The sequence below is a fragment of the Doryrhamphus excisus genome, linkage group LG3 (genome assembly GCF_037039965.1).
Source record: "Doryrhamphus excisus strain RoL-2023G ecotype Guam linkage group LG3, RoL_Dexc_Guam_v1.1, whole genome shotgun sequence".
NCBI classification, from domain to species: domain Eukaryota; kingdom Metazoa; phylum Chordata; class Actinopteri; order Syngnathiformes; family Syngnathidae; genus Doryrhamphus; species Doryrhamphus excisus.
Window position 1 is genome coordinate 9865390 of NC_136359.1, and position 27827 is coordinate 9893216.

The window sequence follows — 27827 nt, forward strand, 5'->3', positions numbered from 1 at the left end:
CTGCATTGACAGGCTAGCTTTGCTCCATCTTCGGATGCTAAACTAGCTGTAGCGCTCTCTCACCAGTGTGCACGGCGCTCCCACAACTTGGCGCTGAGCTCACATAATAGTCCTCTTCTGCCTGACCCGGATGAACGCTGACAATCCACGCAGAGTAGAGAAGAGAAGGCAAGGAAGCCCGCTGGGGTAGCAGCAACGCGTTTACCCAACAGTGGCAGCTGCGGCTGTGCGGCTGTTGCTGCTCTTGAAAATACTTCCGCATTAAGAGGACATAGCGACGGAAGCCGACGAGGTGCAATTCGTCAACGAAGTAAATATCACTTGGTATATAATCTCTTCATAACGTTTCTCGTCATCATTTTGTGTGAATTTATTTGTGTTTTAATGCAGATTTACTCAACAAAGTATTAAAGTGTAATCACCTTTTTATTATAGTGTAAAACAAACATAATATAATAAACAAAATATTAACATATATACAATATAAACACAAGGCATGAATAAATAATTGCATGATCCATTTTTAGAGTTTAAATTGTAGTTGTGACGTGTTGGAGCAGTTGGGCGTGGCTTTACAGCACTAAAAATACCACGAAGAAAATGGCAGACGACGTAAAGTTGCCAATAACTCGACAAATCCAGAAAGAAAGCCGTGAAAGTGGAGTTCCTCCAGCCGACGTGCACCTCCAAGCTGTAGAAGAGTGTTGTATTTATGACCGGCACGGAATGTCGATCCCGTTCAAGAGTTTATATCAAAACAGGAAGTCCATCATAATATTTGTGCGGGTAGGTAATGATTTTGCATTTTGAAATGTAATATACAGTATTTACCTGTAAGTAAAGATGTCCCAGCTTGTCATGGAAGATGGGAGAGATCATAACCATAAAGGTGAAAAGAAAACGAGGGCTGACCATTGTTACATGTGCAGGAATTTGTAAATACATGTTTTTAACATTCTTCAAATGTTCCTGCAGAATTTCTTGTGCTACAGCTGTAAAGAATATGTGGATGATTTGAGCAAAATACCCAAAAAGGTGCTAGAGGTGAGTCCTGAGCGAGAAACTTTTTGGACTTGCAAAACATGGATTATTGTCGCGACTATCCCCAGTGCATTTCACACATTGCTGTAACAGTGCATGTTCACACAGCAGCTTCACCTGCTGCGATCAGATCCTTATATGCATGGCAACATCTGGTGTGACGTATTATGACGTATAATACTTGTCAGACAGCGACAATTGACACAACTTTGAACCCTGGTCCCAGCTTTGGGGAATATGCCAAGGAAGTGGATAAATGGCAGATAAGTAAGGTGTGTGGCAAATTAATGGCTACATTATAATCTTGTGACATGTCCTATACAGTACTCCAGAACTACTAATGGTATAAATACTGTGCCGTTCCTGAGTCGGCAAGGAAACGATAGCTGTTTCTTTGGTAGGAGCCAATCCCGAGCTATCAGTGCAGTCATTACGGGTTTGGTAACCCATTGGAAATTGCAGGAGGTCATTACTCATGGTGTCATCTTACAAAAACGCTAAACTCATCACGCAGCGACTTAACACTCAACGATAACTCAAATGATAACTCAGAGTACCAAGTACCAATATGAGTTTAACCTGTAAAAGATTTAAAAAATTATGTTTTCCTTTAATGCATTTTGTTTAAGTAAAGTATTTCATTGGTGCCTGCTGAGGCACTGCAATGATATCAGCCTCCCCTCTGCTCTGGGCTCCTCTGGTGGACTGAGGCAGCATTGCAGTGTCCCGGCATCCATCCATCCTTGTGCGCCAATGAAATGCTTTGCTCAGATGAAATACATTACGGGAAAACTTTGAAATAGTTTTGAACTTGTCATGGTACATCTTTGTATATTTCCAAGCTACCTACTGTGAGTATAAATACAAAAAGATGTATGTAAAACTTAATGTTGGGTGTTTTCTTTCCGCAGGATGCTGAGGTTGGTCTTGTTGTCATCGGCCAGTCTGCTCATTATCACATAGTTGTAGGTACTTGCCCATTTTTATATACAGTGGATCCCCACATATTTGCAATTCACCATTCACATACCTGCAATTTGGCTGATTTTTGGTCCAAAACAGGTTTTTTAAACACACCCAGTAAAACATTTTCTCTCAGGAAATACTGTTTTTTCACAAAAAACACATCTCACTCACCTTAAATTAAATAGAATGTATAAATTAGAGATAATCTTAGACTGCGAACCATACAGGAGACCGTTATAGCCCTATTCTGATGACCAGGCTAAAGGCTAGATTTCATGTGTTCAATCAATCATCATTCATTATGGTTCATTAGCCGTGAGTACATATACATTTTATAATGTAAAATTAACGTAAGTGTGTAAAGCATAATACAGGTCTTAAATCTGGATTATGCACTCTAGCGTGTTAGATTCAATTAAAAAACTGGAATTACCGGTAATCAATTTTTTTCCTCCAAAATTTATAACTTAAATTTATGACTTTATTCTGAAAATTACAGATTTTTTCCCCAATGTGGCCCTACTACTCCGTTGTGCATATCAGGGATCCACTGTACTATATTATAATAAAACTACTGTGTTCATGTAACATCTGATTACATTATAATGTCTGCTTTAGCCTTTCTGCTCGCAGACAGGCTATCCTCATGACATCTATGTGGACCCTGAAAGGATCATCTACCAGAAGCTGGGGATGAAAAGAGAAGAGAAATTTACTGTATCAGGTCAATGCAACAAGCAGCTGCGAGTGTAAATTCTACCGTATTAATGATGCAGTGAATAATGAACATTTTGTTCACACGTGCAGCTCAACCAAGTCCTCATGTGAAGTCTGGTGTCTTCATGGGTCAAATGAAGAGCATATGGAGAGCTATGACTAGTCCCGTGTTCGACTTCCAGGGCGATCTTCATCAGCAAGGTGGAGCCATCATTGCAGGGCCAGGTAATATTTCGTCAACTCCTATCTCTGCAAATGAATCCACCATTCATGCTGACTCTTTGCAGGTTCTCAAGTGCATTTCTGCCATTTCGACATGAACCGTCTGGACCACATGCCCATAAACTGGCTCCTGCAACTTGCAGGAGTTCAGCACATTGTGAACTTTAGTGCGAAGGCAAAGGTCATCCATGTGTAGCCAGCTACCATGACCCAAAGAGGGCCTCATTTACGCATCTTAAGCCAATTTGAAATGGTTTGGGAAAGGTTTATCATTCATATCACTGACAACTTGTTTAACATCCCAACTTACATAAGTTTTGCATGGCTTTGCACAAGACTCATGAACATCCCTATGTTGTACAGTACGGTGTATGCATTCATTCCTTCATTTAGCAATGCCCACAACTAACTCAGTACAGTCAAACAGCTCTGCTTTTGTTAGTTAGAAGGCTACTTCCTGGTTCATGGAGGATGATGCTCACACAGCCGGATGGCATTATTTTCACTTTGGAGGTGGATGGTTCCAGTAATGCTGTACAAAAAAAGTATTGGTACACAACTTACACTTTTACAACGCCAAATGAACGCATGTAATGTTTTGGTTTGTGGTTGATATTTGTTGTTTTCAGTTGTTTTCATTCCAGAGGTGTTTGTGTATTAAATAAAGCATGGGTTTTATCTCTAGGTTGTAATTGGGGTGGTAATATGGGTGTTGGTACAACAGTTGCAATTTAACATGTTTGCATTATTTTTAAAGACTATAACTTGGGTATGTCTCGTTTTGATGTTTTTTCTACAACGAAATAATAAAAGAAATACTATTAAAAGAATATGTTTAGATTTCCCATCTGCGTAAGAGCATATATTTCCAAATTAGATATGATACAGTAGATCATGATGTCACCATTATTGCATGGCGGCATTAAACCTGCCCCTGCCTGCGTGCACGTCACCAACACCACCACCACCAAACGAGATTGGCTGGAGGAGCTCGGTTGACATTAGTACACTCCACGCAGATCCGGGGAGGACATGCCTGCATTATAGCACCGCAACAAAACTAGTGTCAACAAGACGGAGGGCCCTGCAGGAGAACCATCATGTCCACCGTGCTGCAGCCTTGAAAGGCAACATGAAGCGAAAGAGCGAAGGGAGGCGAATAGAGTCGAGGAGGAAGAGGCGCTGTGCAGCTCTGGACGCCTCAGAGGCGGAGCCAAACTCGGATATTTACATTGAGATTTCAGGTAAGGTAAGAGTGGCTATACGATGAAGGCTGTCAACTTTTACATTTGCACATAATCGTCCCTTTTTTTAAATAAAGGACGTGCTGTGATTTGTTTTTGCACCACATTAATGTGGCGACACCGTCTGTTGATTTGTGGTTAATGCACTCTACGTTATTTGTGTGGATTTATCACACAAATGCTAATTAATAGTGTAAGTACGAATAGTGATTAATTTTTCGAGGAAAAGAGTATTACAGTGACTACTTAGATGTCCTTCATCCTTTACTACAGTCAAGAAGTGGAAAAGCTCGATTGTGATTGGCTGACGAGACATGCCAACAACCGCCTAGGCAACTTTCCCACAGCCTATCCCGTGTCAGAACGGGAGAACTTTAAACTAAGAGAGGTGGAACCATAAGTGATTGACGCCATCTTTCTCGAATGGCGTCATGTGTTAGATCTGCTTTAACCAATGGTGTCTCGCGAAGGCTGAGAGCGGGGCGGAGCTTACTTTTAGCATAGTGCGCACTTTATTCACACATGAAACTCACCATCGGGTTCCTTCGACAGAGGGGACTTTTGAGAAGGGTAAAGTTGGGATTTAAACACTTTAACAGCAACGCGAGAAGTTTATAAAATATTAATTATATTTTGGGCATTTACGAGTGAGTTTTTTTTATCTAAGTATGCTTACGTTCTTGTGAGGAAACATGTTTAAAAGAGCTCAAGTCAACATGAACGAGGAGGATGTTTTGTCAAGATGCATTGAGATCATCCAGGGTAAGATAGCAACAAGGAGGAAAGAAGAATAAACTTAGAAAGCTATGGAAGCCAATGAGTATGCACGACAATAATAACTCTTCCTCCTCCCTTCGTTTTTTTTTTTTAGATCAACTGTATTTCGCCATCCTTCAACAAAAGCTGAAAAGCACGACTGAGCGACATTGTTTCTGCATAGATGAAGAGTTGGCATATGAAAAGTAAGTCAGTGACTATATAACCCTGTGCTTTGCCCGCTGACTGCACTCATGGCCATTTTAAATGGGCGGACCCCACCTTGACTGTTGTTTCTGCAATGGCATTTGCAGTGCATTTTTGCTTTTTCTTCACAGGCAAAACAACTACTAGCACTTTTGCATAGCAAGAGTCCCTGTTTGCATAGGCTTATTAACAATATGACAACTGAGAAAAATTACATGCTTTTTAATTAATCATTTTCTCCTCACTTAGCTTCTATGCGGACTTTGGCCCTCTCAACCTGGCCATGTTTTATCGCTTCTGTTGCAAGCTGACAAAGAAACTCAAGGTAATCACCACGCTGGGGTGAGGAAAAGCGTACAAGTGTCAACATTTGCTCAACCACTGGGCTGTGGCTGTATTACATTAGGGTGCAAAACTGTAAATCATTTAATGAGGAAAGTGCAATCTAAGGGCGATTTGCATCTAAAGGTGCATAACATTTTGACTTGTTACGCAAGTGTAAAAATAAGTTAACCACTGTAAAACATGAAAACGTGCACACTCACAGTGAGACTATTATTATTATTCTATACATTGATTGTCACTATTCATTTGTCATGCAGCCACATCTTTAAAATGGCTTTTATCATCATTATATCTTATAAAGTACACACACTTGGCACCACATGTTAACACCTATTGTAATAAGTTCCATTTGCTTCTGCAGCCGTTCACACCAAACTGCCACTTTAAATTACATTGTGCTGGTGGTCATGTTTTAACTGTGCAATTAAAGTGTCCCATACACAGTTTTCTATGTCTTTGCACAGTCCATTACACTTTCAAGGAAGAAGATTGTATTTTATACCTGTGGTGATCAGAAGAAACAAGCCAATGCTGCCTACCTCATAGGCTCATATGCAGTGAGTGGAAACAATGCATAATCAATGTGTTTTATCCACCTAGTAAGCTCATTTGTCCATATATGTGTGTGTAGGTGATGTACCTGAATATGACACCAGAGGAGGCGTACAGTCTACTGGTGTCAAGGAACTGCACTTATGTTCCATTCCGGTAAAAACTGTAGACGGTCTATTTCTTGTCTTATTAATGTAATCATTATTCTGTGCCACAAAGGTTATGTTATATGAGGGTGTAAAGCTGCAGAGTTTGGTGCTGAAAGAAGTAAAAATTGCAATAAAATGTTTCACAGAGATGCCTCATTTGGAACCTGCATGTACAATCTGAACATCCTCGACTGCCTCCGTGCTGTGCACAAGGTAGGTCTCCGTTCTACGGCTCATTCGTCCTCTCTTTTGCTGAGTCACACCGCTGATGAGATTACCCTCCGCCAGGCGCTGCAGTACGGCTGGCTAGACTTCTCCAACTTTGACGTGGAGGAATACGAGCACTACGAGAGGGCGGAAAATGGTGATTTGAACTGGATTATTCCGGGGAAGTTCCTTGCATTTAGTGGGCCTCATCCCAAAAGCAAAATAGAGAACGGTATGTCTAGTCTTGAAGCATGATGCCTCATCAAATAGTGTTATATACTGTATAGCAACTCTCACAAACATCTCTTTGTTTGCTACCTCAGGCTACCCTCTGCATGCACCCGAGGCCTACATCCCTTATTTTAGCAAACACAACATCACCAGTATTATCCGACTCAACAAAAAGATGTACGATGCCCGGCGCTTCACAGACTCAGGCTTTGAACATCATGACCTCTTTTTTGTGGACGGGAGCACGCCCAACGACACCATTGTCAGGAAGTTCCTCAATATCTGTGAAAACTCAGAAGGAGCCATCGCTGTCCACTGCAAGGGTACGTAAGCGCCAAGATAGCATGCAGAATTTCACAAAACGTAGTCAGCCACCTATTTTTGGATACAATACAGTCATAACTTAGAGTAGCCAGTGTACAGCTTATATAGCATTAATGACATATATGTCAAGGTACATATTGGAATTCTTGTTTACCTCAAAGAACCGCTGTTCCCCAGTTCCAGTAGCACTCATGCAACCCAGGCCCTGACACTACCACCACAGTGTTTGACTGTAGGCAAAACACAATTATCTTCCTATTCACTTGGGCTGCCAGCTACTTAGGCAATAGTGGCTGTGTGTTGCATCATTTTCAGTGGATAGTAAACCTATGCTGCTATACAAGCTGTACACTGACTACTTTTGAAGACATACTGACATCCTGTAAATGTGCTTGCGAAAAGGTGAGGTGTGTAGTCAACTGTTACTTTGATTCCACACACCTGTGGTGCATTCCAGCCGGTTTGGGGCGCACTGGCACTCTGATTGGCTGCTACATGATGAAGCATTACTGCATGACTGCGGCGGAGGTGATTGCTTGGATACGGATCTGTCGCCCAGGGTCCATCATCGGGCCTCAGCAGAACTTTGTTGAAGAGTGAGTGCATACTACGCCCATATCTCATCTAGTAATGGCCAGTCATCAAAATGAAGTGATCGGTTGTTCTGAACTCCTGTTTCTATGTACGCCAGTGTTGTGACGCTGTAATCTTCCTAATGTGCTGTAATGTCATCATCTGGCAGGAAGCAGAACAGTCTGTGGGCCGAGGGAGACATCTTCCGGGAGAAAATGCTCAGCGAAAGAGAGAACGGTAAACTTGCCGTGACGAGAATCCTCTCCGGAGTGGACGACATAACCATTAACGGCAGCAACAAGAACAGGGCATCCAAGAAAGGAGAGACGGAGCTGGTATGTTTTGGAAGCCATTGTCAAACCGTACTTTGTCTCCTTGAAAAACTGTGCTATTCTATTCTGCAGTATGACGACAATGAAGAGCGGAACGGGGTGACGCAGGGCGACAAACTGAGAGCCCTGAAGAGCAAGAGGCAAGCCAGATCCTCAAGTTCATTATCGTAAGTACCACAATGGACCACTGCTTTCATGCTCAACACCTCAATGGACTGAAAAATGACGATAGCGATGTTGCTGCCATGTTCATCATGTCATTAGATGATCCTCGGAAGGGCGTGTATAGTGTAGCTTCTTGATGAGCTCGGGGGCCGTGTAGTATTCCTCCTCCTATAAACCTCATCTGGTTCTTTGGAGTCAATTTGAATTCAGGTCTAGGAGGAATATAAGCCGCTCTGTAATCTATTAGTTGTGATTGATAATATGTCAAGTATGGAGACGGAGTGACCCAGGAAGTCATTTGTGATGTTCAGGTAGAAAAGGAGGAAGCTAAATTAATATGGAACTTTCAGTCTTTTGGGATGTTTGCAATCAATGGAAGACTGGAGAGTGTAAATAACTTATTTGGAATAGGAGTTTGTAAATGTTCCCTGTCATTTCGTACAACATTGCAGTGAAGAAATCAATCTTTTTTGCATTGAAACAGAAAGAAATTGCATGTGAAGACTAGAAGCAGCCGTTGTGTGCAAATGCTCAGAGGTTGCCGTCAATCCGAAAAGCCACAGAAAACTAAAACACTAGCTAAATACATATCACGGCATAAGAAACTAACATATTATTTGCAATATACGCAACATTACATGAATAAACGTTTCATTTTGCGAGGGAAAAGTGTTACAAGAAAGTTGTAATGCTGCAAGATAATGTCAAAGTAAAGTTGTCATTTTGCCAGGGGAGGGGGGTAATAGCCGTGATTTTGCAAAATAAGTCATCATCATTTTGAGAGAGACAGGTCATAAATTTGCCAAGAATAATGCAATGCTGTAATTCTGCAAGGATAAGTTGAAATAAAAGAGCAAAGCTGTTATTTTTAAACAAAAAAAGCAGTAATGCAAGGACAAAGTAGATTTTGCAAGATAAGTCATAATTTGTGAATAAAGTTGTCATTTTGCTGGAAAAAAATCTGTAATATTGCAAGAATAGTCATCATTTTTGCAACATAAGTTGCAATACGATGAGAATAAACTTGTTATTTTTCAGCAAATTATTATGTATAAAGTGTATTATTAAAGTACTTTATTAAACTACCAATGAAGTTGAAATGTTGCAAGATAAGTCCTAATAATATTGGAATAAAGTTGTCGTTTAGCAAGGAACCCAAGCTATAATATGGATATTATACGTATATATATATTTATATATATTTATATATATTTATATATATATATATATATATATATTTATATATATATATATATTTATTTATATATATTTATATATATATATATATATATATATATATATATATATATATATATATATATATATATATATATATATATATATATATATATATATATATATATATATATATTATTGCCCCAATTTTGCCCCACTTTGCAATGCCCCAAACTACACACCCATTATCTGTCTGTTTGGAGCCTGCTGGTCCTCCTTGTTCCTGAAGCAGACATGCTGCATAGCGAATGAATAGACAGCCAATCAACTGCAGTTGTTGTAAATAAATCCAGTGCATTTGGCTAGCCTGTGCCCACCTTCCCATGTGGCTCTGTTGTCCCGTGTCAGGCAGGTGCTAGTGTTCTGCTGCGGCTTCACGGGGGCGCTGTGGCCAACGTGTTGCCTGTCGTTTAACAGCTAGCGGGGGGAAAGTGGTGCAGAGTGTGAGGTTTGAGGAGGTAAGAGCATGCTACTTCCTCCAATTTTTGTTTTTTCAGCAGTAGCATCTTCCTGTACATTTAGTTGCTATGCCATTGAATGGTGTGGCTTATGTTATTCTCCTTTTTATTTTGCTGTGGCACAACATGGATATGCAATAGCTAGGTGCATCACTGTACTTGGAGGTCTGCCTTTTCTTGGACTTACTGAGCCGTTCTGTTGTATCTGTTGTAGTGTTGCATTGGATATGAGTGCACTGACCTATGTTTTAGTGCTTGGCTTCCATTCAGAACTATTAGTAAAGGATGCTTATTTTTTTAGGTTCAATAATGTTCAGTCAGAGTGAAATGGTATTGCTGATCTTGATTTGACTGTAGTAGATTCTAAAACCTTACATGAATGAAGGAGTATTCAAAATAAACTACCACAAAATCATTGTAATTTGTATGAAAAAGCTAATATTGTAATACGTCATTTGTGTCATAAATAAATTATTTTAATATTACAACACTAAAGATGTAATCTTTTGAGATACGTCACTATAATCAATTTGAAGTCATAATTGTACATGCTGTAATGTCGAAATATGGCACAAATGTCATTTTGCAAGAATAATACATATACAAACAATAATAAAAATAATCTTGAGGTAAGGCACGACGTAACAAGATAAAAGCTGCATCACACATTTTACAGTGTAATTTTGCAAGTTGGATCTTGGCACCAATACCATCTTAATTTTGCATTGAAGTCACGTACGTTTTAACTAATATATCTGTAAATTCTGAAGGGGATATTAGTCCTAATATCATAAAGTTGTAAATTTGTGAGTCATTATGTAATTTTTGCAGTAAAAATGTAAATTGGCAAGATGAAAGCTGCAATGCAATGACAATAAAGTTCTGATTTTGCAGAAAAAAAGTTCACTGGGGTCGGAATTTGACCAGAAGCTACTTGTAATACTACCAATATATGGTTGTTTTGCAAGATAAGCTTTTAATAAGTCATGATATTGCAAGAAAAGGTGTCCGTAACACTCCTTTTGTACACAAACAGATGTGTTGTTGGATGAAAAGTGGCTTCTTTCTACTCTAAGGGGAATGTTATGAAGGCAGGGTGGTTGCTATACAAGCATCTAACCACAGCTGGCTTCACTAGTTAACATGACAGGAAACACTAATGTGATATCAACTTTTCTGCCTGTTTTTTTTTTCTTTCTTCCATGCATGGCAAAACAGGCACAACGCACCCTTTGGCTTATGCACGCTTATACATGTCTTTTATGTGTCTAACATGCAATAAATGTCAGGGCGGGTTCACACCATCTTTACTGCCTGTTTTTAATGACACTGGATCAGTGCACACACTGTCCACTAGGAAGCAGTACGCTTTTATTTCTACACTAGTAGATGATTGCAAGACATCATGTTCCTTTATTGACATTATTAGAGCCCTGTAGATATGAAATACCACCCGTATAGTCACTTTTACAGTCATATTACCCAATATTGTAGGTCTAATCAGCCAAAATAACCAAAAAACACTTAAGACACGAAAACAATAAATAAAACAAAATCATTAGTATTATATATTAGTATTATTATTATGTGATTTTTTTATTATTATGGCACCTGTTGTGAGATCATTCAGAGCGGCAATAAATGATGCTCCTGCGATCACTTTTGGTGCGATTCACTGAACAATAAAGTAACATTACTGACACCTAGTGACCAGTATAGTGTACTACGTACATTCACAGTTTGAATGCATCTTTTTGGTTCAGTCCGCCATACATAGGAGAGAGTATGTTTGATGCCGAAAAAAATGACCACAAGGTGGCAGAAGTGCATTTTATAAGAACTCGGACTGCATCTCTCCCATATAAATATACTCTGCACAGTAATCAGGAAGTGAAAAGGTAATAGAACAATGGCCCCATGATTTTCTTCTTCACAAGGAGTTATGGTTCCATACAGCAACAATACGTCTTAACATGGACATTGTTGTTTACTGATCCAGTTCCATTGGAACGAAGTGCATCTCTGTGTCCAGCCCAGCCGTCTCTTGTCTCTCTTTTATCACTATACCTTCTTTTTTTTCTTTTTTAGTTTTTTTGTTCTTGTTTGAATTTGTCCTCTTTTCAGATGGCTGGTAGCCATGCTGCTCCCCTCCCTGTGTAGCCTTGCCCTGTGGTGGATTGTGTATGGCTTCCCTTCTTCCATGCTGCATTTCTGTATAGACGGGTTAGGATTTCTATGAGTTCCACCGCCCCCTCCCCCAACAAAAAAATGTGTGCTGCCCCACCCAATCTGGATCTAACTGAGAATGCTGTAAGTTATTGTTCCCATACTTTATTTTGTAGCGCTATCTTTTGATTCTGTTGATGAAATACTGATGGCTGGGTTGATGGCTATTGGTCAATGGATATAAATGAGTAGCTCCACCCTTTGCGCCCCACCCTCCGTCCTACTAATTTGGCTATTTTCACTAATCTCACCTGACTGCTGAAGTTGCTATCAGAGCCAGCCTATTTCTACAGTCACTCCATAATGAAACTGTCATCGTCTGTTTTCACAGGCAAGAAGAGAATAAGGTTCACACCAGGTCGGCGTCTCTTAAGTAAGGTTGCCATACAATCGCCATCATGCATGCCGTGACACAAAGATAAAAGCAGCAACAACTCACGACTAAATGGTCTCCTCGCAGCAGGGCGGTGCTTCAGACCAGCGTCAACTCATTGGCTCTGTCCGACCATTCGGACAGTAGGAAGAGGACCAGAACCTCACTGCCAGTCAGCGGAGCATGCAGGTAGGAGGCCAATGGAACCTCTGCACCCTCTGTGAAATAATAATATGATAAAGCCATTTGTGTATCATGTGGTATGTACAGTTCAAATTGAAATGGTACATCATTTTTACGGCAATACTGCAACAATATAACCCACATCACAACCTGGAAATGTATATTGTTTATATGTTACACCACGTCCCAGCAAGCTGACCTTTCAATGGGTCGGGCTGGATGTCACTTTTAAACAGCAAAAGTGATCCTAGTGTCCAAATCTTGGCATAGGCATGGATTGGCGTAGGGGTTGGTATTTCAACAACAATGAAGTCACCGTTGCAGCTTTCACAACAGTGATGCTTGGTAATGTCATTTTATGAGGATTGTATCAGTGCTTATTGCCTTGTTAAAACAAGCCAGAGGCTATAGCCACTCATGTATGGTAACACTCACGGCATCCCCACCTCTCTCTGCCAGCACCGTGTGTCGCACCCCATTGGTGGGCAGCTTTCACGTAATGGCCGGCGGCCCCGTGCATTGTGAGCCATGTGGCGGCCATAAAGACGCAACCAACACATGCACTCCCGTCAACTTAAACATGGCGCACTTGCAGGCAAGCCTTAGTCAGACACACAAGATGAAGATGGTGCTTGTAAATCCACCTGGTTCTTTCCTGACGGTCTTTGTCAAGTCTGCCTGCACTTTTTTTGCATGTCCTTCAGTTTTTCGGGGGAGTATGACTGGCTATAGCTTCTCTGGTCTGCACTCTACTCTCCATTCCTGTACTTGATTTACTATCCAGCTTGCTAATCTCTAACTTCATTCACTTGCTTCTTTTCTGTTTTGCACACGACAGAAGCGCAGCCTCCAGTGGACATAAAGCTCGCCGCTCTTTGCAATCTGTGCGATTTTCTAAGCTATGGTATCTATCTCCTTGTATTGGTGTAATGCTTTCGTTTTTTTACACAAGCAGAACTCTAATGTTTTGTGTTCCATGTTCTTTGCAGTCACTCCATACCTAAAGCAAGAGCACCTTTACTTCGGTGAAAATGCGGATTTCATTTGGAGGTGGAACGTTTTGTAACCAGAGGAGTACAACTTCAGAATTTTATACTGTATATACACACACACACTTTATTCATGAGTTTTTTTTTTATCTTGGTTGGCAATTTCAAACCTCAACTGAAGTAGAGGTCACTTAATGTTATCACTGTCAGCTACATGAAGACTGTAAATATTAACATTTTAGCCACATTGGAAATGTTTTAATATTTTGTACTGTATCCTGTGATCATAACCATCCTAATGGGACATTAACTCATGTATATCATACATTCTAATATAATCACTTTTTCATTAAATATATACAGTACATACCCTGCTTTATGTACTGGTGCGTTCTTTTAAGTGAAATATAAAGAGTTCGTAACAGTAAGACTTGCAAACATCTTTATTTTCAAGCAGTCAAAGCTCAGTACCATTCGTGAATGAGAACAAATCCATCAGGATAAAAACACCAAACCTGAAAGGGATAGTTCATTCTTTGACATGTATGACACCCCCATCAGCAGTGTAGTACATCAACGGTAGCTTACCCCCCAGGTAAGAGAAATCTGAGGTCTTATTTTTCGTGACACAAATTACCCTTTTAAACGCTTTTTTCCTTCAGTGGCCCCACCAACTAACCAGAACATTCCTCATCACTGAAATCGAACCAGAACTCTGCTCATGAGACAAAGTGGACACTGCTCACTGTCATACAACTTCCTGCCAAAGTCTGAAGTACCACTTCAAGAATAGAGGAACCATGAAAACTGTTTCAAGTATTTTAAGTGCAACCATCCCCCCCACCCCTCCACATCGGTCACATGGAGCATGAACTCAATTGCCTGCTGATAGTGCTGGGAAGTCTTCTGGATCATCCGGGTCAGGCGCAACGTCACTCACCTGGAAGCAAGCAGGCATTAGGTACAGGTCAACACTGCTGTAATGTTATATACTGTATAAAGCAAAGACAAACCTTCTCCAGCAGTTTGGTTCTTTCTGGGTTGCCCGGTGGACCTGAACCACGGGTTGCCCTGCCCCTCCCCCGGCGTCCAAGACTGCCAAAGTTGATGTCCAGGAGGGAGGTGATGTCATTCATGGAGCGGCGGAAGAAATTACCGTCCTCCATTTCCAGACTGTCCCTGAGATGCTGAAGATTGGACGGTAAAGACAGACTACTGGGTTGTCTGCAGCCGTTATCGAACATTTTAGGCATTATGTGGCCAGCAGAAGTGACTAAAGGACAGCAACCATTGCCTCTACCTGTGCATTCATCCCCATTTCATTGTTAGGATTATGAAAATGACCATTTTGCTTTTTGTCAATGACGGTCTTTTTCCTGTCATGACAATTTGATGGGCTTGGGGTACATGGGTATGCATGAAGGTGTATGTATAAGGTGGTATAGAAATCTTTACGTACTTCCACATGTTTGGACTGGTGGATGACCTTGGCCTTCGATGGAATGGTGTTCTCAGCTTTGCGGATATTGAAATCGGCCTTTGGACGACTGACCTCCTGCAGAGCCTTCCATTCATCCAGGGTCATCTCCATGGCAACCTGAACCACCATGTCACCTTCCTCATCGACTTCCACACTAATCGCACAAAACATTGACTGAAACAAATGTACTGGGAAGAAAAAGGGCATTTCTTCAATAGCAGGGGTGTCAAACTCAATCACACAGGGGCCCCAAAACTCAGACATTTGGAGTGGATCATTTTTGATAGGTGGTCCATCAAAAATCACCGTCATTATTGAAAGTGATCACTTTTGACCGTTTTATGCTTCTTTACTGTGCTATTTTCCACAGACCAGGCATAGTAGTTAAATTGCTGCCATTTTTAGTCAGGTAGAGTTAAATTATTTTGACCTTTGGCACTTTTGAGGTTCGGATTTTTATGCTATATACCATCACAACTCAGAGTTTCCGGTTAATGTTCTGTTCTTTGTCCTACAAATTACACTATAGGCAATGATTCTTAACTGGAATTTACAGTTATCAGTTGTATTATGTATGCTTCAAAACTTCTGTTTAAGGATTAATTTCAACAAGTAAAAATATATACATTTTTCAACACTCACATGTTCTGATTGTCTTCAGCTACGGCTTGAGCCTCCTCAGCTTGGACGTGAGCATCATCGGGTGTCACCTCCATTGACTCGCTTCACACAAGAGGGAAGCACTCCATTGGCACCACTTCATTTGACATTGGTGATGTTGACCGACAGACACGCACCTTGTTGGTTCTTCCACACATCCCCAGTTCCAGGGACCTCTGCCACCCCTCTTCTCATCAGGAGGGATGCCACTACAGTCACAAAAAGGATCATCAAAAAGCGCTCATAAAAACGCTGAAACAATACAAACACTTACGTTCCATTGTGTCTGTCATACTCTCTTTTGCCTCTGAGCCCAGTGGTATCTAGGTTCCTAATATACCCCCTGCTTCCTCCTCTCCTACCCCGGCCACCCCCTCGGCTCCTGGGCTCTGCATCCTGATCGTTGAAAGGCCTGTGACACAAACAAGTCTTGTTCGGCAAGAACTGGATGAAATGTACAAGCGTGGCTTGGGAAATGTACTTTGGGACAGAGAACTCCTGAGGGTACACGGCTGGGTTGGTCCTACGTTCCCCGAAGGCAGCAGTCTTTGAGCCTCTCTTGGTGTCCACACGCTCGTCTCCAGCACGGGGTGGCTGCTTGGAGACTGAGAACATACAGTAAGTGCTTTACTGCTACATAGTGAAAGATCATATATCCTCTACATAACAGAACTGTTTAAAAAGGCCCGCTCAACACTTGTTAAAGATATAAATGACTAGACTCAGGTCCAAACTGAACTTATGTTATTCATGGGCCAAAATTGGAGGGCCTAGGTTGTCTAGCAAAACATGGCCGCCTCTCGTAGTGTACCTGCATCAACCACTGGAAGAGTCAGTGTGGTTGGAGTTACTATAGGAACACGCCTGTCCCTCTGAGATTCCTTCTGACCGGGTTTTCTCTGCTTGCCTTTCTTCTCATCCTCTTCCTTCTTCTTCTTCCTCTGTTTCTCCTTTTCGGTTTCCACCTCGTTTATCAGGTCCAGCGGGTCGGAATCGTCGTCTGGAAGATTCCCGAACCTGTTGGCCACCGCGCAGCCATAGGCGTCCGGCAGCATCTTAATCTGTGTGTGACAGAGGAAGAGGACAACAAACTCAACTCACCACGTCTCTCACAGCTAAAGGGTAGTTTGTTGACAATCAACTCCGCTAACCACCATCGTCTTATTCTTCGGCAATAACAGGACTCCAGATGATGGTCAAGTCGCCATTGAGCTTCGCACAAAAGCGGGAAACGTTTGGTCCACTTTTATAAATGTTTGCAGGTGCGCGAGGCAAACGAGGCCACGCCCCCTCGTAATACCAATTTATTAAATCATCAGAAAATGGCGGCCTAATGGTCATGAGTCGAGGTGGGCCATACTGTACATTTTCGTGTTGATGCGATATCAAGCCAACACAGGTCGAGTTGTACCGATACATTTGACATTTTTTCCAATATAAACGCCCATGTTGCCTCTTCGGGCTGAGACTCCTGGGTACAGAGGAGGACACCAGAAGCTCGCCATCAAGACCCAAACAACTTAGGACAACCGGGACACGTAAACTAGCACTAGCATATGAAATATTAATTCAGCCAATGTTAGCAAATGTATATGTCACTTAGAAAATGTATATGTCACAACAGTCCTTGTGTGAGTACTCAGCCTGTTCATCTTTTTTATTTTTACATTATTGAATGGATGAATAAGCACTCTGATGCATCAATCAACTGCAATAAAACACTTTATTTGAACAAAAAGGAAAGCGTTATCAAAACGTAAAACACAACAGTGCCACCCAGTGGTGATCACGGAGGTACAGCATGTCTCGAGCACACTGTTGGGCAATGTGAGTCGCTGGCTGTCAATAAAGTCTTTGTCATCTTAGAGTGACAGTAGATTTGCTTATTCATCCACAAAACAACAAATTCGTCCTCGCTGTCAATAAAAAACATACACACACAAAAAATAGAAATCAGTAAAAGGTCAATAAAAGGTCAGTAAAAGTTAAAAATCAGTAAAAAAAAACAAAATATAGAGAGATCAGTAAAATATGAAAACAATATAGAAAATATAGAAAGGTTTTGTATAGCCATCTTTGCAGAAAACCCCCACAATTCTGAATTGAGTCTTGGTTTTGAGGTAATGAATGAGCAAACACAATCACACACCAGCATTACATTTATGAGCTGTAGATTGTGTTAGGTTATACACAAATAAGAATAAGGTAGCAAACCGACGATTTCCAGGGCTACAGTGACTTCTTTGTTCAACTGTTTCCGCCCTTGCGGAAGCTTGGCGCCTCGTTGGTTTTGCTGCATATACCTTTAAATTGGCCTCAAAACCAGTTAACGTCAACAAGACTTAGCGAGCGCGGGAAAAAGTACCATCTGCTTGTTTTGTGCGCTGTAAAACTAACCGCCCTTCGGTGTTATTGGATACGCGCCGGGCGCCCGGACGACCAACCTTCGTTTCGTTGTCCAATCTGGGTGGCCAACGAGAGCGAGCGCCCATATTCTTCAAACCTGATTGGATGCAATCTTTTGACCAATCACAACAGCAGGTTTGCCATCATGTTCCGGACATTGGGCTATCTATTTGCTCCGATTGGCCGCTTTGGTCATGTGGGTGTGATTCTGTGTATCTAATTGGTCTGTTTGCTGATCGGGCGCGATTTTGCAACGCGGTATAGCACTTGTGTGGGCGCATTCTGTTCAGAGCAGACGTGCAGCACCAAGATTAACATTGAGATATTTTTTTATGATTCCATATACTTTGTAGCTGAAGACGGATCTGTATTTTTGCTCTTCGGAAATGAAGGACATATTCACACCGGATTAACACGGCGCGACATTTTCTTATTGTTAAAGTTAAAGAGAAGCTGTTCATTTTCAGCCATTTCCGGGTTTTTTTGACGGCATCCAAACAATGGCCGACAGCAAACACCCGCATGTTATCTTTTGTAACGACTCACCCAAGAGGGTTCTGGTGTCGGTCATCAAGACCACTCCGATCAAGCCCATTAAGGCCGAGGCCATGACTCCCACCAGCCCGGGGTTCAGCGACTTCATGGTGTACCCGTGGAAGTGGGGGGAGAACGCCCACAATGTGTCACTGAGTCCGGGCTCACTGAGCGGGGCTTCGTCTCCCTGCGGGACCACCGGAGAGGCCGACGCGTCTCAATCACCCGATCAGATGAAGGTAAAAGTTTATTTAAAACTACTGTAATTGGTTCGAGCGCTAAAATCGTGGCTTATACTGCAACTAGTTTGCATGTGACGAACACAATATCAAACAGAATGTCATTTAATATGACAAATTACTCTGATGTCCATAATAATAATAATAATCGGTCCGCTTATGACATTAGGGTGTGACTTGTTGGATTTTAAACCCCCTCCTGTGGAGCAGCTGCTCATTTATGACGTCTTGTCTGGCGCCAAAAAATGTAGTCGGAAGTGAATGGACAAAATCTCATTGTAACTCTCGCGAGATCTGTGAGCAAACCAAACAGTTATGAATTGTAACACTATTGCACTTAATATCTTAGCCTGTAGAAAATGAATGGGAGTTTATATTTTGTATGCAGACTCCAAAGGCCATCTGCTCAGTAGAATGACATCCAACACCTGTAAACAAGTAGTAAACAAGCAGTATGATGCGCTGCATTTCGACACCCCTGCAAACTACAAGTACAATAATAAACATTTTACTCAATTAATACCTCTCAAAAGGTCATTGTTAGCCTAGTGTCTGCATCTGTAATCTGTCGCTTGACTTTTACCTCCATTTGCTGCCCTCATCTTCAGGATGGCATCCGCAGAGGTCGTCCGAGAGCTGAAACTGTCCGAGAGCTGATCAGTGAAGGGGAAACATCCTCTAGCCGCATCCGCTGCAACATCTGCAACCGGGTGTTCCCCAGAGAGAAGTCACTCCAGGCCCATAAGAGAACACACACAGGTGAGCATTAAGTGTTTGTAAAAGCATATTAGGAAAGATTAGTAACTCAGTATTTACTGTCATGTGACCCCCGTGTCTTCCCATCTGTCAGGCGAGCGACCGTATTTGTGTGACTATCCAAATTGTGGCAAGGCCTTTGTCCAGAGTGGTCAGCTGAAGACGCACCAGCGGCTGCACACTGGAGAGAAACCCTTTGTTTGCTCAGAAAAAGGTGACATTTTTGAAATTGTGGGTTTGAGTCATTCACAGGGAAGTCATGCGACTATTTTGGTACCAGTGGCCTTAAGTGTGCTCGGTCACTGACCACCAAAACTGGAACCATGCTTGCAGGGGGTTTTACCAAAATAACACAGCTGTGGTGCAGAAATGCATTGCATAAAGAACAGGTTAAATAGTTATCAAAAAATATTCATCAGTAAAGTTCACGTAGAGTCTGTGTAAGCATGTTAAAGTGAGAACCAGTATATCATACTAAGGGTAAAAACTATATGCTTTGTTGCCTTTAGATGTCAGTTAGTGAGCATATTGAGTACTGACCTATACTGTATTGGCATATGTATTTAGCTTGATTAATTTTAAAGTAAAAGGTGAAAAACATCATGACCCTCAGTGGGGAAAAAAAGTTTGGACACCCCTGCTATAAAGCGTACACAGATTGTGTTTGATTAGACAGTGGTGCTCCACACTGCCACTTTTACCTCTTGTCTCCTGTAATGTTAATTCAATCTGTGGTTTTGTCTTCAGGGTGTGGCAATCGATTCACGCACGCCAACCGTCATTGTCCCAAGCATCCATTTTCCCGTCTCAAGAGGGAGGAGCCAAAGGAAGGGGCAGGCAAGGCGCAGTCTGTGGACAACAAGGCAGTGGCAGAGTGGCTGGCAAAGTAAGACAACATCCACTTGACCGACAATACCTTCTGTTTTTTGTTTGTTTGTTTTTCAATTACCAAATGATTATTTGCAGGTACTGGCGGACCCGTGAGCAGCGTGCCCCCACCACCACCAAGGGGAAGGTACAGAGTAAAGCCAGAGCGCAGGACCAGGAGCAGCGGGACCCCATGGAGTTCCTTCAGTCCGATGACGAGAAGGGCGAAGAGGAAGAGATGGCGGAGGAGGAGAAGGGCAGCCACGGCGGAGCCGCCAGGCGTCGCCTCCAGGAGCAGCGGGAGCGTCTCCACGGTGCTCTGGCGCTCATTGAGCTGGCCAACCTGTCTGCCTGAGCAGCACCCCAAATCACTTACGTCCAGCCCCAGTCTGCCTTCCTTCCTTGTGCTGTAGCTAGAGAACCGTTTCCTAACACAGATCCACTCTTGCTTCAAGAACCGGCCTGAGATCAGTGTTGATGCACAGCAGCCCCACCCCTCCCTGGAAGGCACAAGCTAAAGCACCTTATTCAGCTTCCACTTATCCTTTTAGGCTGCTATTGTAGATTTTACTATATGAAGAATGTCACTCTTTTCTGCCTTTTAAAGGCGATCAAAGAGTTCAGATTGTGTTTTTTTTGTTTGCACTTTGACGGTAACAAGTTTCGGAAAAGGTATGTTTAGTGTGTGTGATTGTAAATATGGTTGAAGATTTGATGACAGGGTGTAACACCTCAGCCTCGTGTCGGTGTGAGACAGAGAGAAGCAAAAATTGGCCTTAACCTGTATTAGGTGAAGAGATGGTGGGATTTTTAGGGGTTGGGTAGGGGTGGGAATACAGTCAGACATGGGTCATGTTTCCTTTCCGCGAGGACAGGTGATCATTGCAAGCCTAATCCGCTTCTCACAACATTGGATCAGCACATGCACTTAAAACCCTTTTCCACCCAGCAGTACACTTAGGTGCAAAATATTTAGACTTTGCTGTGCCACATTTTGGCACATTTTACTTTTGTTTCTACCAAGTGGTACAGTTCAGATCTGGTAAATCGTTGCCTGGCACAAATCCTGCAAAACCGCAGCATGCACCGTACAGCTACAATTGTGTAACGCAAAAGTGCAGGAGCGGTACGTGCTGGGTGAAACAAACTGCACGCTGTCCACTGAAACATACAGTACCTGTCAAAAGATACTTTCTCATTTAATAATGTTAAAGTGTCTCCAAATGTTTGGTTCTGTAGGCGGTGTCCCACCTGCGTTGCGGCTCTTGATGCTACTCCAGAGTATCTAGTGTATCTCACCCCACCCTTGTAGTGCAGTGCAGTACTGTACAGCTTGGCGGAAACAAGGCCAAGACAGGATATTATAGTGTGTTTGGTATAAATGAGAAAAGGGGCTTGTGTGTTTTTTAAATGTATGTATGGACAGTTCATTCTGAGCTCATAGTTCATCTTTCTTGGGTCAGTATGTAAAATATTTTTTTTTTAAATGAAGCACTTGGGCTTATAAAAAAACACATTGGATTCCATCTTGCAATGCCTGAAATACACGTGCTGTCCAGGAAATAGCCTGCAGTTTGTCAAACACGTTTGTTGTATTGTAGTGCAGGATGCAAGTGTATGTTTGTCTTTTAAGCTACACTACAGAAGAACACTGTATCTTGCTTCTTAATACCCATAATTCATTTTCTGTTTTGGAGCCATCCATGCATAATAACCTGATAGGATTGCATTTTTTGGATTCCCAAATGTCCCAAGAGGTGAAACTGGAATTTAGTTGAGAGCCAAGACACCAAATGATGTTTTGTATATTATATTCTGAAACATTTCTTCTAACCAATAGGCTTGTTTGTTTTATGAGTGTGGTTTTGAAAAATGATGGCATTTAATATATACATAGAATAATATTGATTGTGCACAACTTACCAAGAGCGTTGTCATGGAATTCTAGAATCAGTTCCCTCCCATGCTAACATCTTCTGACATGTATCGAGTGACCCTTACTTGCTTGATTTGGTTTCTGTTAAAGCTTCTCTAATAAGCTGTCCATTATGTAATAACATTGCTGGTTTTCAATAAACATTCACACACTGAGACATTCATTCTGTATTGGCTTTTTTCCACTCCTACGGTTATGAAGATTGTCATGGGGGCTATGTGAATTTAAAAAAACGGCTTGACTACTTTAGCGCTGAATACCGAGACTTACCTAATGCGCTCAAACACCTCATGAACAGCCACAGCAGGTAAGTAGTACAATGCAGAAGAAAGGTGATGGCATGAAGTTGTTCACTCTTGTGTGTGCATTAGATCAACAAATAAGGCATTTCAATGTTGGATGGATCCACTATAGACATGCTCTATATTAGAAAACCCCAAATTTTGCACGTGTATGTAAATTTATGCTTTCACAAATATGTCTTCTTTGGCACATTGCAGCCCCTTTTGTTCCTGAACGCACCATGTGTGAGGTGGACTGAGACTCGGATGCTGCACAGACATGTATGTTTTCTTCTTTTCTTCCTTTCACCTTGTCCTTGTTAATGATTGTTAACACTGTAAATGCACAGAAGTGCAGGTTAATAATGCTCTCTACTGCTTGGTGCATAATTCCATGCTGCATGTGTTCATATGTCCATTTAATAATACATTAAAGATGTTTCATTGTGTGGTTTATATTTTTTAAGGGTGCATGGGTAAAGGGTACACGACTGAAAGGTTTGGGAAGCCCTGCTGCATACTTTTAATAAATAAGACGTCTTGACACTCCAATATGGAGCTAAACAGCACCGCCAAGTGGCGAATAACAATGGCATATAGTATTAGTTACTTGTTTTGAATGGGGGGGTCTTCTGCGAAGTCAATCTTCAGCTCTTGTGACGTTTCAGTGGTCCTTTGCGATGTTTTGGTGCTAAATGTTAGGTATGAGTAAGCAAGTCCACCTGACAGACTGCAAAGACAAAACATAGCAGCCAGATGATAGATTATTTGATTGTGAATTAATTAAGCCATTGACAAGCTCCAAACCGCAATGGCGGTGTTGATTCAGTCTCATCTAGTTTTACTGCCGCACTATGCTACAATAATGGCATGCAAACGGGAGCTACCAAGCAAGATTTAGTTTGAGATTCTCCAGATGTATTAATTATTAACACTTAACTTTTCAGTCTAAATCAGCAATAATATATATAACTGTATAAAAACCATGACATCAGAAACTCACCAAATGCTGAGGCCCAGGAAGTTATTCCAAGAGAATTGGTAGTCCCCGCCCACAAAGATGCCCATGAGGGCAACTCCAACATTCTGTGGAACATTCCGCACCAGGCATTACATGTGTGATTAGCTTCTATTGTGCTCATTTGTCTTATAAACTAAATAAACGGTAACATCGTGTGCATATTCTTACCTTGACGGCACCCACGACTGTGGTCGTGAGCGCGGAATTATAATGGCTGCACAAGACAATGGAGTACATCAGCATGAACCTAAAATACCAGATGACCACAATGTATCCCAGTTGTATGAATATACAACTAATCATTTTCCAGACAGTGGTACCGCGGTTAAGTGTGAGTTACATCCCGACGTACGGGTTACCACACGCACGGGCTCTGCAATTTTTGGGACAGTTTTTTTACAGTTTGGCAAATTGTGCTTTCAGCAGAATAATGTGTTTATTTTTTTATTTATTTTTTTATTTATTAACAAAACAAGGTAAAAAGGGACATTAAACCTTCAGTTGTCCAGTCATTGGTCAGTATTTTTGGATCATTTTCTGCATGTACAACTATCGTTATTGTCTATTGTTATTTTGTGTTAGCAGTTTACGTGGGTTTTCATTATATTCTATAAGAATATATGCTTTGGTTAGAGTCCATTTTGGTTTGAGTTGGACCCTCCGGATCAGATTAATGATGTTAACCAAGGTACCACTGTATATACACATTATCCCACAAAAGTGAGTACACCCCTAAATTTTAAATGAACAAACCAAGAATGAGGTTTACTTTTGTCTCAACCAAAAGACAACGTCTGTTAAACCATATGCAAATTATATGCAAAATACCCAATGACATCTCGTGTTCATGTTATGACTGTGAAGAGCGAATGTGTCAGAGATGAGCTCCATACTGTGTTAGAAATAAAACTCAAAAGAGTTTCCATCGCTCTCACTTTACAATAAGGTACACAAAAATGCAGTTGTTAATGAGGAACTAACCAGCAGTGTTATTTCTCATCGTGTTATAACTACTGTTATTTTCTGTACCTTGTAAAGTGTTGCCCATCCGTCTCTTGTGTGAGGCTAAAGTACTAAAGTAATCTGAGGTGTGTACTATACATGACATGTTACATACTGTACCCCATGATGCAGGACAGCAGGAAACAGATCACAAAGGTGGCTTCAACCCAGGCTTCAAATGCGACAGCCTGCACATGAAAACACATGAAGAGGTGAGTGTGTGTGTGTAGAATTGGGAAAAATAATACAACAAGATGGCGACCTTGTGTAAGTCTCCAGTGAATGCACTTGCCAAGAGAGTGGGTACCACAATAATAAGTGCATTGTAAAACAAGACGCCGTATTTCCCAAGGCCCTTTAAAAAAAAAGTGTGATTCTGTGTACTTTGGGTAAAGCTACTACAATGATTAAACAGTTACACAATTACTTGGTCACTGATTAATAGCTTTTGTGTCACCTCGGTGCCAATTTTCTTCTTGGTGTAAACACCGTTGGCTGCGGTGAAGACGTCATTGAGCAAGACGAAAGTGTAACCTTCCACATCAAAGGCCAGGTCTGAACTATTAAATAAAAAAAAAAAACACAATTCAATCCTGGCACTTTCTTTGATTTCAAAAACTTTAGAAAGTACCTTGCAGCTATGACAGCACCCAGGACTATGGTCACAACACTGCACACAAGGCTTCTAGGAAATGTTTTTCTAAAAACAAAAACAAAACCAAAAAAAACAAAAATACTGTATATATACATATTTATAGTGACAATCTAAATCTGAGACTACTCAACTGCAGAGAGAGACAGGTTGCCAGCCAATCACGGGGCACATATAGACAAACAACCATTCACACTCACGTTTTTGGAATGTGGGAGCAAACCTGAGTACCCGGAGAAAAGCCACACATGCACGAGGAGAACATGCAAATGGAGATTCGAACCCATCATGGCCAACATGCTAACCACCCATCCACTGTGTGTGCGGCCGGTATATTAATCCTATATATGAAAATATGAGCTGTCCAGTGAAACCACAGCAATATATTTGTGGCTTTTTAACAGGTTCTAGTTATGGCTTTGAGGTCACTATTTAATAAAATACAGTACTTCTCAAGAAAAAGCGAAACCAACCTTAATATGTACCCTTCCATGGTCATTGTCATCACTATTGTGAATTTCCGCAAAACTGTTAACATGGGTAAGCTGTAAAAGACGTCATTGAGAAGAGAATTCGTAAAAAGGACCAAAAAGGAATGATATTAATACTGTATATGTCATGATATTCACATTCATAATGTCCAAACCTGAGTTTTTGGGTGCTTGCCAGTCCTGTGATGTGATTGGCCATGTACAGTAAAGGAAGAGGGAAAATCTACCTCGTTAAAACAAAAAATGATACATAAAATGATACATGCTCTATAATAGAAAAAAATATAATCTTAAACACTGTAATAAATATGTCTCTGCCTTAAAGCAGACTTCTATTTCTAAATTCCTAAAGTTCCAAAATGACTTACTTTCCAGATAACCCCTCTGTGAAAATCTTCATAGTTGACTTTTTTGTTCCTTTTACCCACATAGAGGACAACAATGGTGGTAAGCATCTGCAAAAAGATATACATATACTGTATTATTACCCAAGTGGGAATAATCTCAACAATTTTACTGTAGTTGATAAAAACATGAACCCGTTTTAATGTGATTAATTCTGAGTTAACTAGGAGCAAAATGTGATTTATCAAGTATCTTTATCGATTGGCAGCCATAGTTATAACGCCATGAACTATTTACATGTGGACCTAAAGTGTGTGTGTGTGTGCGTATGCGTGTACATGTGCAAGCATTGAAATTTCACTGCAATGCGCATTATGCTCATCCACTTCCTCTTTGCTGTCATCTATGCCAAGCGCATATCAATTTCACTTCTGCCACCTTGTGGCCGTTTTATGTCTTAAAACTGCTCTAAAAGTGACATCCAACAGTACGCGGTTGCATCAATATGTCTTTTTACTACTGTGCCAAAAAAAACCATAAAATACATATAAATATATCTTTGAGGTCAGGTCAATAAGTTAAGCAACATTTAGTGTAGTTTACTGCTTTAATACTCACATCTTTGTGATGAAAAGCGTGACTCGGGTCTAGAACTACTGCTGTCAAGAGTGTCTGGCTCTTCCTGTCATGTGTCTTGACTGTGAAAAGGTTGACACCTGGATAATTTACCTGGGTAATTTCACTGGGGCAACGCTGATTCAGTTTTTTCGTTTTTTCGTTTTTTTTTCTCCCGGTTTGCTGAATCAGTCGGCACGTGCAGTAACATGGAACAGTCCATTCCATGAGAAAGGAGGGGGAACAGTCGAAACGACGATTTTGATGTAGTTTTAAGCAGGTGAATTAAGACTAAAACAGCAACACACACTTTGAATCGATGTGAAAAAAATCAATAAGCACTTTTTAGGAGACGTTTGGGGGCACCCGGAAATCTCGGTGTCTTGCCTGTGTTTACCAATGGTGTGATATTAACAGCTGTACAGTATATAAACGTTGTTATACTTCAAAAGGACAAAGCTCACCTGGCCCACTCCTAGGCACATATAGGACGGAAACCTGTCAAAGTGTGATTAATTAAAAATTCAGTCAATGAGAGAAATAACTTTTTTTCAACTTTACACATTTCCTGTCTTGTAGCCGCCACAGCGCACCCTACCTGAAGCTCGTCAATACTGTTTTGTTTACGACCGTGATGAAAAGCGAATTAACAGCGTAAAAAGCAGCAGAGATTATTTTGACAAAAGTGGAATGTTCTTGTTCTTCTTTTTGAGCTGACGTCTCCATGTTCTTACTCCAGAAACAACTTGGCTGGGTTCCACTCGAGAAAAGATGTGGCCTCTTCCGGCTTCCAGTTCTTTGGAGCAGGTGGGCGGGGCCTACTCCCAGAAGAAAGACAACGTTATTGAAAGTATATAAAACATTATTAGAATAAATACATTGTCGCTGTCTATTAAGATTTGGTATAAAATAGTATAATTAGAGGTACAAAAAATACACATTACCCACAGATAAGCACATTTTAATGAAGTCAAATATACGTATCAGCAGTACAAATACAACCACAACATACAAATAACCTTGTGCGTAATTGGCCACCAGAGAGA

The 27827-nt window shown here is 41.2% G+C and overlaps 6 protein-coding genes across 16 annotated transcripts in view; 3 read left to right on the forward strand and 3 right to left on the reverse strand.

Moving 5' to 3' along the window:
- Positions 1 to 273, reverse strand: part of fbxl17 (F-box and leucine-rich repeat protein 17) — a 235595-nt gene extending 235322 nt beyond the window's left edge. For all 3 annotated transcript variants that reach the window (XM_058071437.2, XM_058071439.2, XM_058071440.2), the window contains exon 1: positions 64 to 273. The gene's annotated coding sequence lies outside the window, so the exon portion shown is untranslated. The remainder of the gene's footprint in view (positions 1 to 63) is intronic.
- A 299-nt stretch (positions 274 to 572) lies between these two features.
- prxl2c (peroxiredoxin like 2C) lies at positions 573 to 3765 on the forward strand. 2 transcript variants are annotated; one of them, XM_058070869.2, is made up of 6 exons: positions 573 to 786; positions 976 to 1044; positions 1953 to 2006; positions 2626 to 2731; positions 2815 to 2949; positions 3012 to 3765. In XM_058070869.2, exons 1-6 carry the CDS (start codon positions 601 to 603, stop codon positions 3140 to 3142), a joined length of 681 nt encoding a protein of 226 aa, XP_057926852.2. In that variant the 5' UTR covers positions 573 to 600; the 3' UTR covers positions 3143 to 3765. The 2 variants fall into 2 exon arrangements, with proteins under 2 accessions (XP_057926852.2, XP_057926853.2); XM_058070870.2 differs by lacking the exon at positions 976 to 1044.
- A 137-nt stretch (positions 3766 to 3902) lies between these two features.
- cdc14b (cell division cycle 14B) lies at positions 3903 to 14710 on the forward strand. Of its 8 annotated transcripts, none has more exons than XM_058071254.2 (16): positions 3903 to 4190; positions 5062 to 5152; positions 5403 to 5478; positions 5963 to 6055; positions 6130 to 6206; positions 6346 to 6412; positions 6488 to 6638; positions 6730 to 6960; positions 7419 to 7557; positions 7704 to 7869; positions 7939 to 8033; positions 12283 to 12324; positions 12415 to 12513; positions 12967 to 13102; positions 13346 to 13411; positions 13497 to 14710. In XM_058071254.2, the coding sequence occupies exons 1-15, from the start codon at positions 4079 to 4081 to the stop codon at positions 13367 to 13369; spliced, it is 1599 nt and encodes a 532-aa protein (XP_057927237.2). In that variant the 5' UTR covers positions 3903 to 4078; the 3' UTR covers positions 13370 to 13411; positions 13497 to 14710. The 8 variants fall into 8 exon arrangements, 7 of the variants coding, with proteins under 7 accessions (XP_057927237.2, XP_057927241.2, XP_078645732.1 ...); XM_058071253.2 differs by having other exon boundaries at positions 3904 to 4190; positions 12412 to 12513; positions 13497 to 14709; XM_058071256.2 differs by lacking the exon at positions 3903 to 4190 and adding an exon at positions 4683 to 4952 and having other exon boundaries at positions 12412 to 12513; positions 13497 to 14709.
- Positions 13938 to 16932, reverse strand: LOC131128423 (intracellular hyaluronan-binding protein 4.S-like). The gene is made up of 9 exons (XM_058071261.2): positions 16788 to 16932; positions 16448 to 16697; positions 16118 to 16241; positions 15911 to 16048; positions 15774 to 15845; positions 15619 to 15699; positions 14956 to 15130; positions 14510 to 14683; positions 13938 to 14436 (listed from the first exon to the last, which is right to left on the reverse strand). The coding sequence occupies exons 1-9, from the start codon at positions 16791 to 16793 to the stop codon at positions 14371 to 14373; spliced, it is 1086 nt and encodes a 361-aa protein (XP_057927244.2). The 5' UTR covers positions 16794 to 16932; the 3' UTR covers positions 13938 to 14370.
- Positions 16933 to 18231: 1299 nt separating this feature from the next.
- On the forward strand, positions 18232 to 22531 carry znf367 (zinc finger protein 367). Its single transcript, XM_058071214.2, has 5 exons — positions 18232 to 18815; positions 19424 to 19574; positions 19666 to 19785; positions 20319 to 20457; positions 20538 to 22531. The coding sequence occupies exons 1-5, from the start codon at positions 18543 to 18545 to the stop codon at positions 20791 to 20793; spliced, it is 939 nt and encodes a 312-aa protein (XP_057927197.1). The 5' UTR covers positions 18232 to 18542; the 3' UTR covers positions 20794 to 22531.
- A 244-nt stretch (positions 22532 to 22775) lies between these two features.
- slc35d2 (solute carrier family 35 member D2) lies at positions 22776 to 27572 on the reverse strand. The gene is made up of 12 exons (XM_058071210.2): positions 27380 to 27572; positions 27246 to 27279; positions 26190 to 26276; positions 25977 to 26044; positions 25804 to 25875; positions 25310 to 25378; positions 25136 to 25238; positions 24941 to 25033; positions 24799 to 24866; positions 23845 to 23923; positions 23659 to 23741; positions 22776 to 23385 (listed from the first exon to the last, which is right to left on the reverse strand). The coding sequence occupies exons 1-12, from the start codon at positions 27505 to 27507 to the stop codon at positions 23262 to 23264; spliced, it is 1008 nt and encodes a 335-aa protein (XP_057927193.2). The 5' UTR covers positions 27508 to 27572; the 3' UTR covers positions 22776 to 23261.
- Positions 27573 to 27827: the final 255 nt, after the last annotated feature.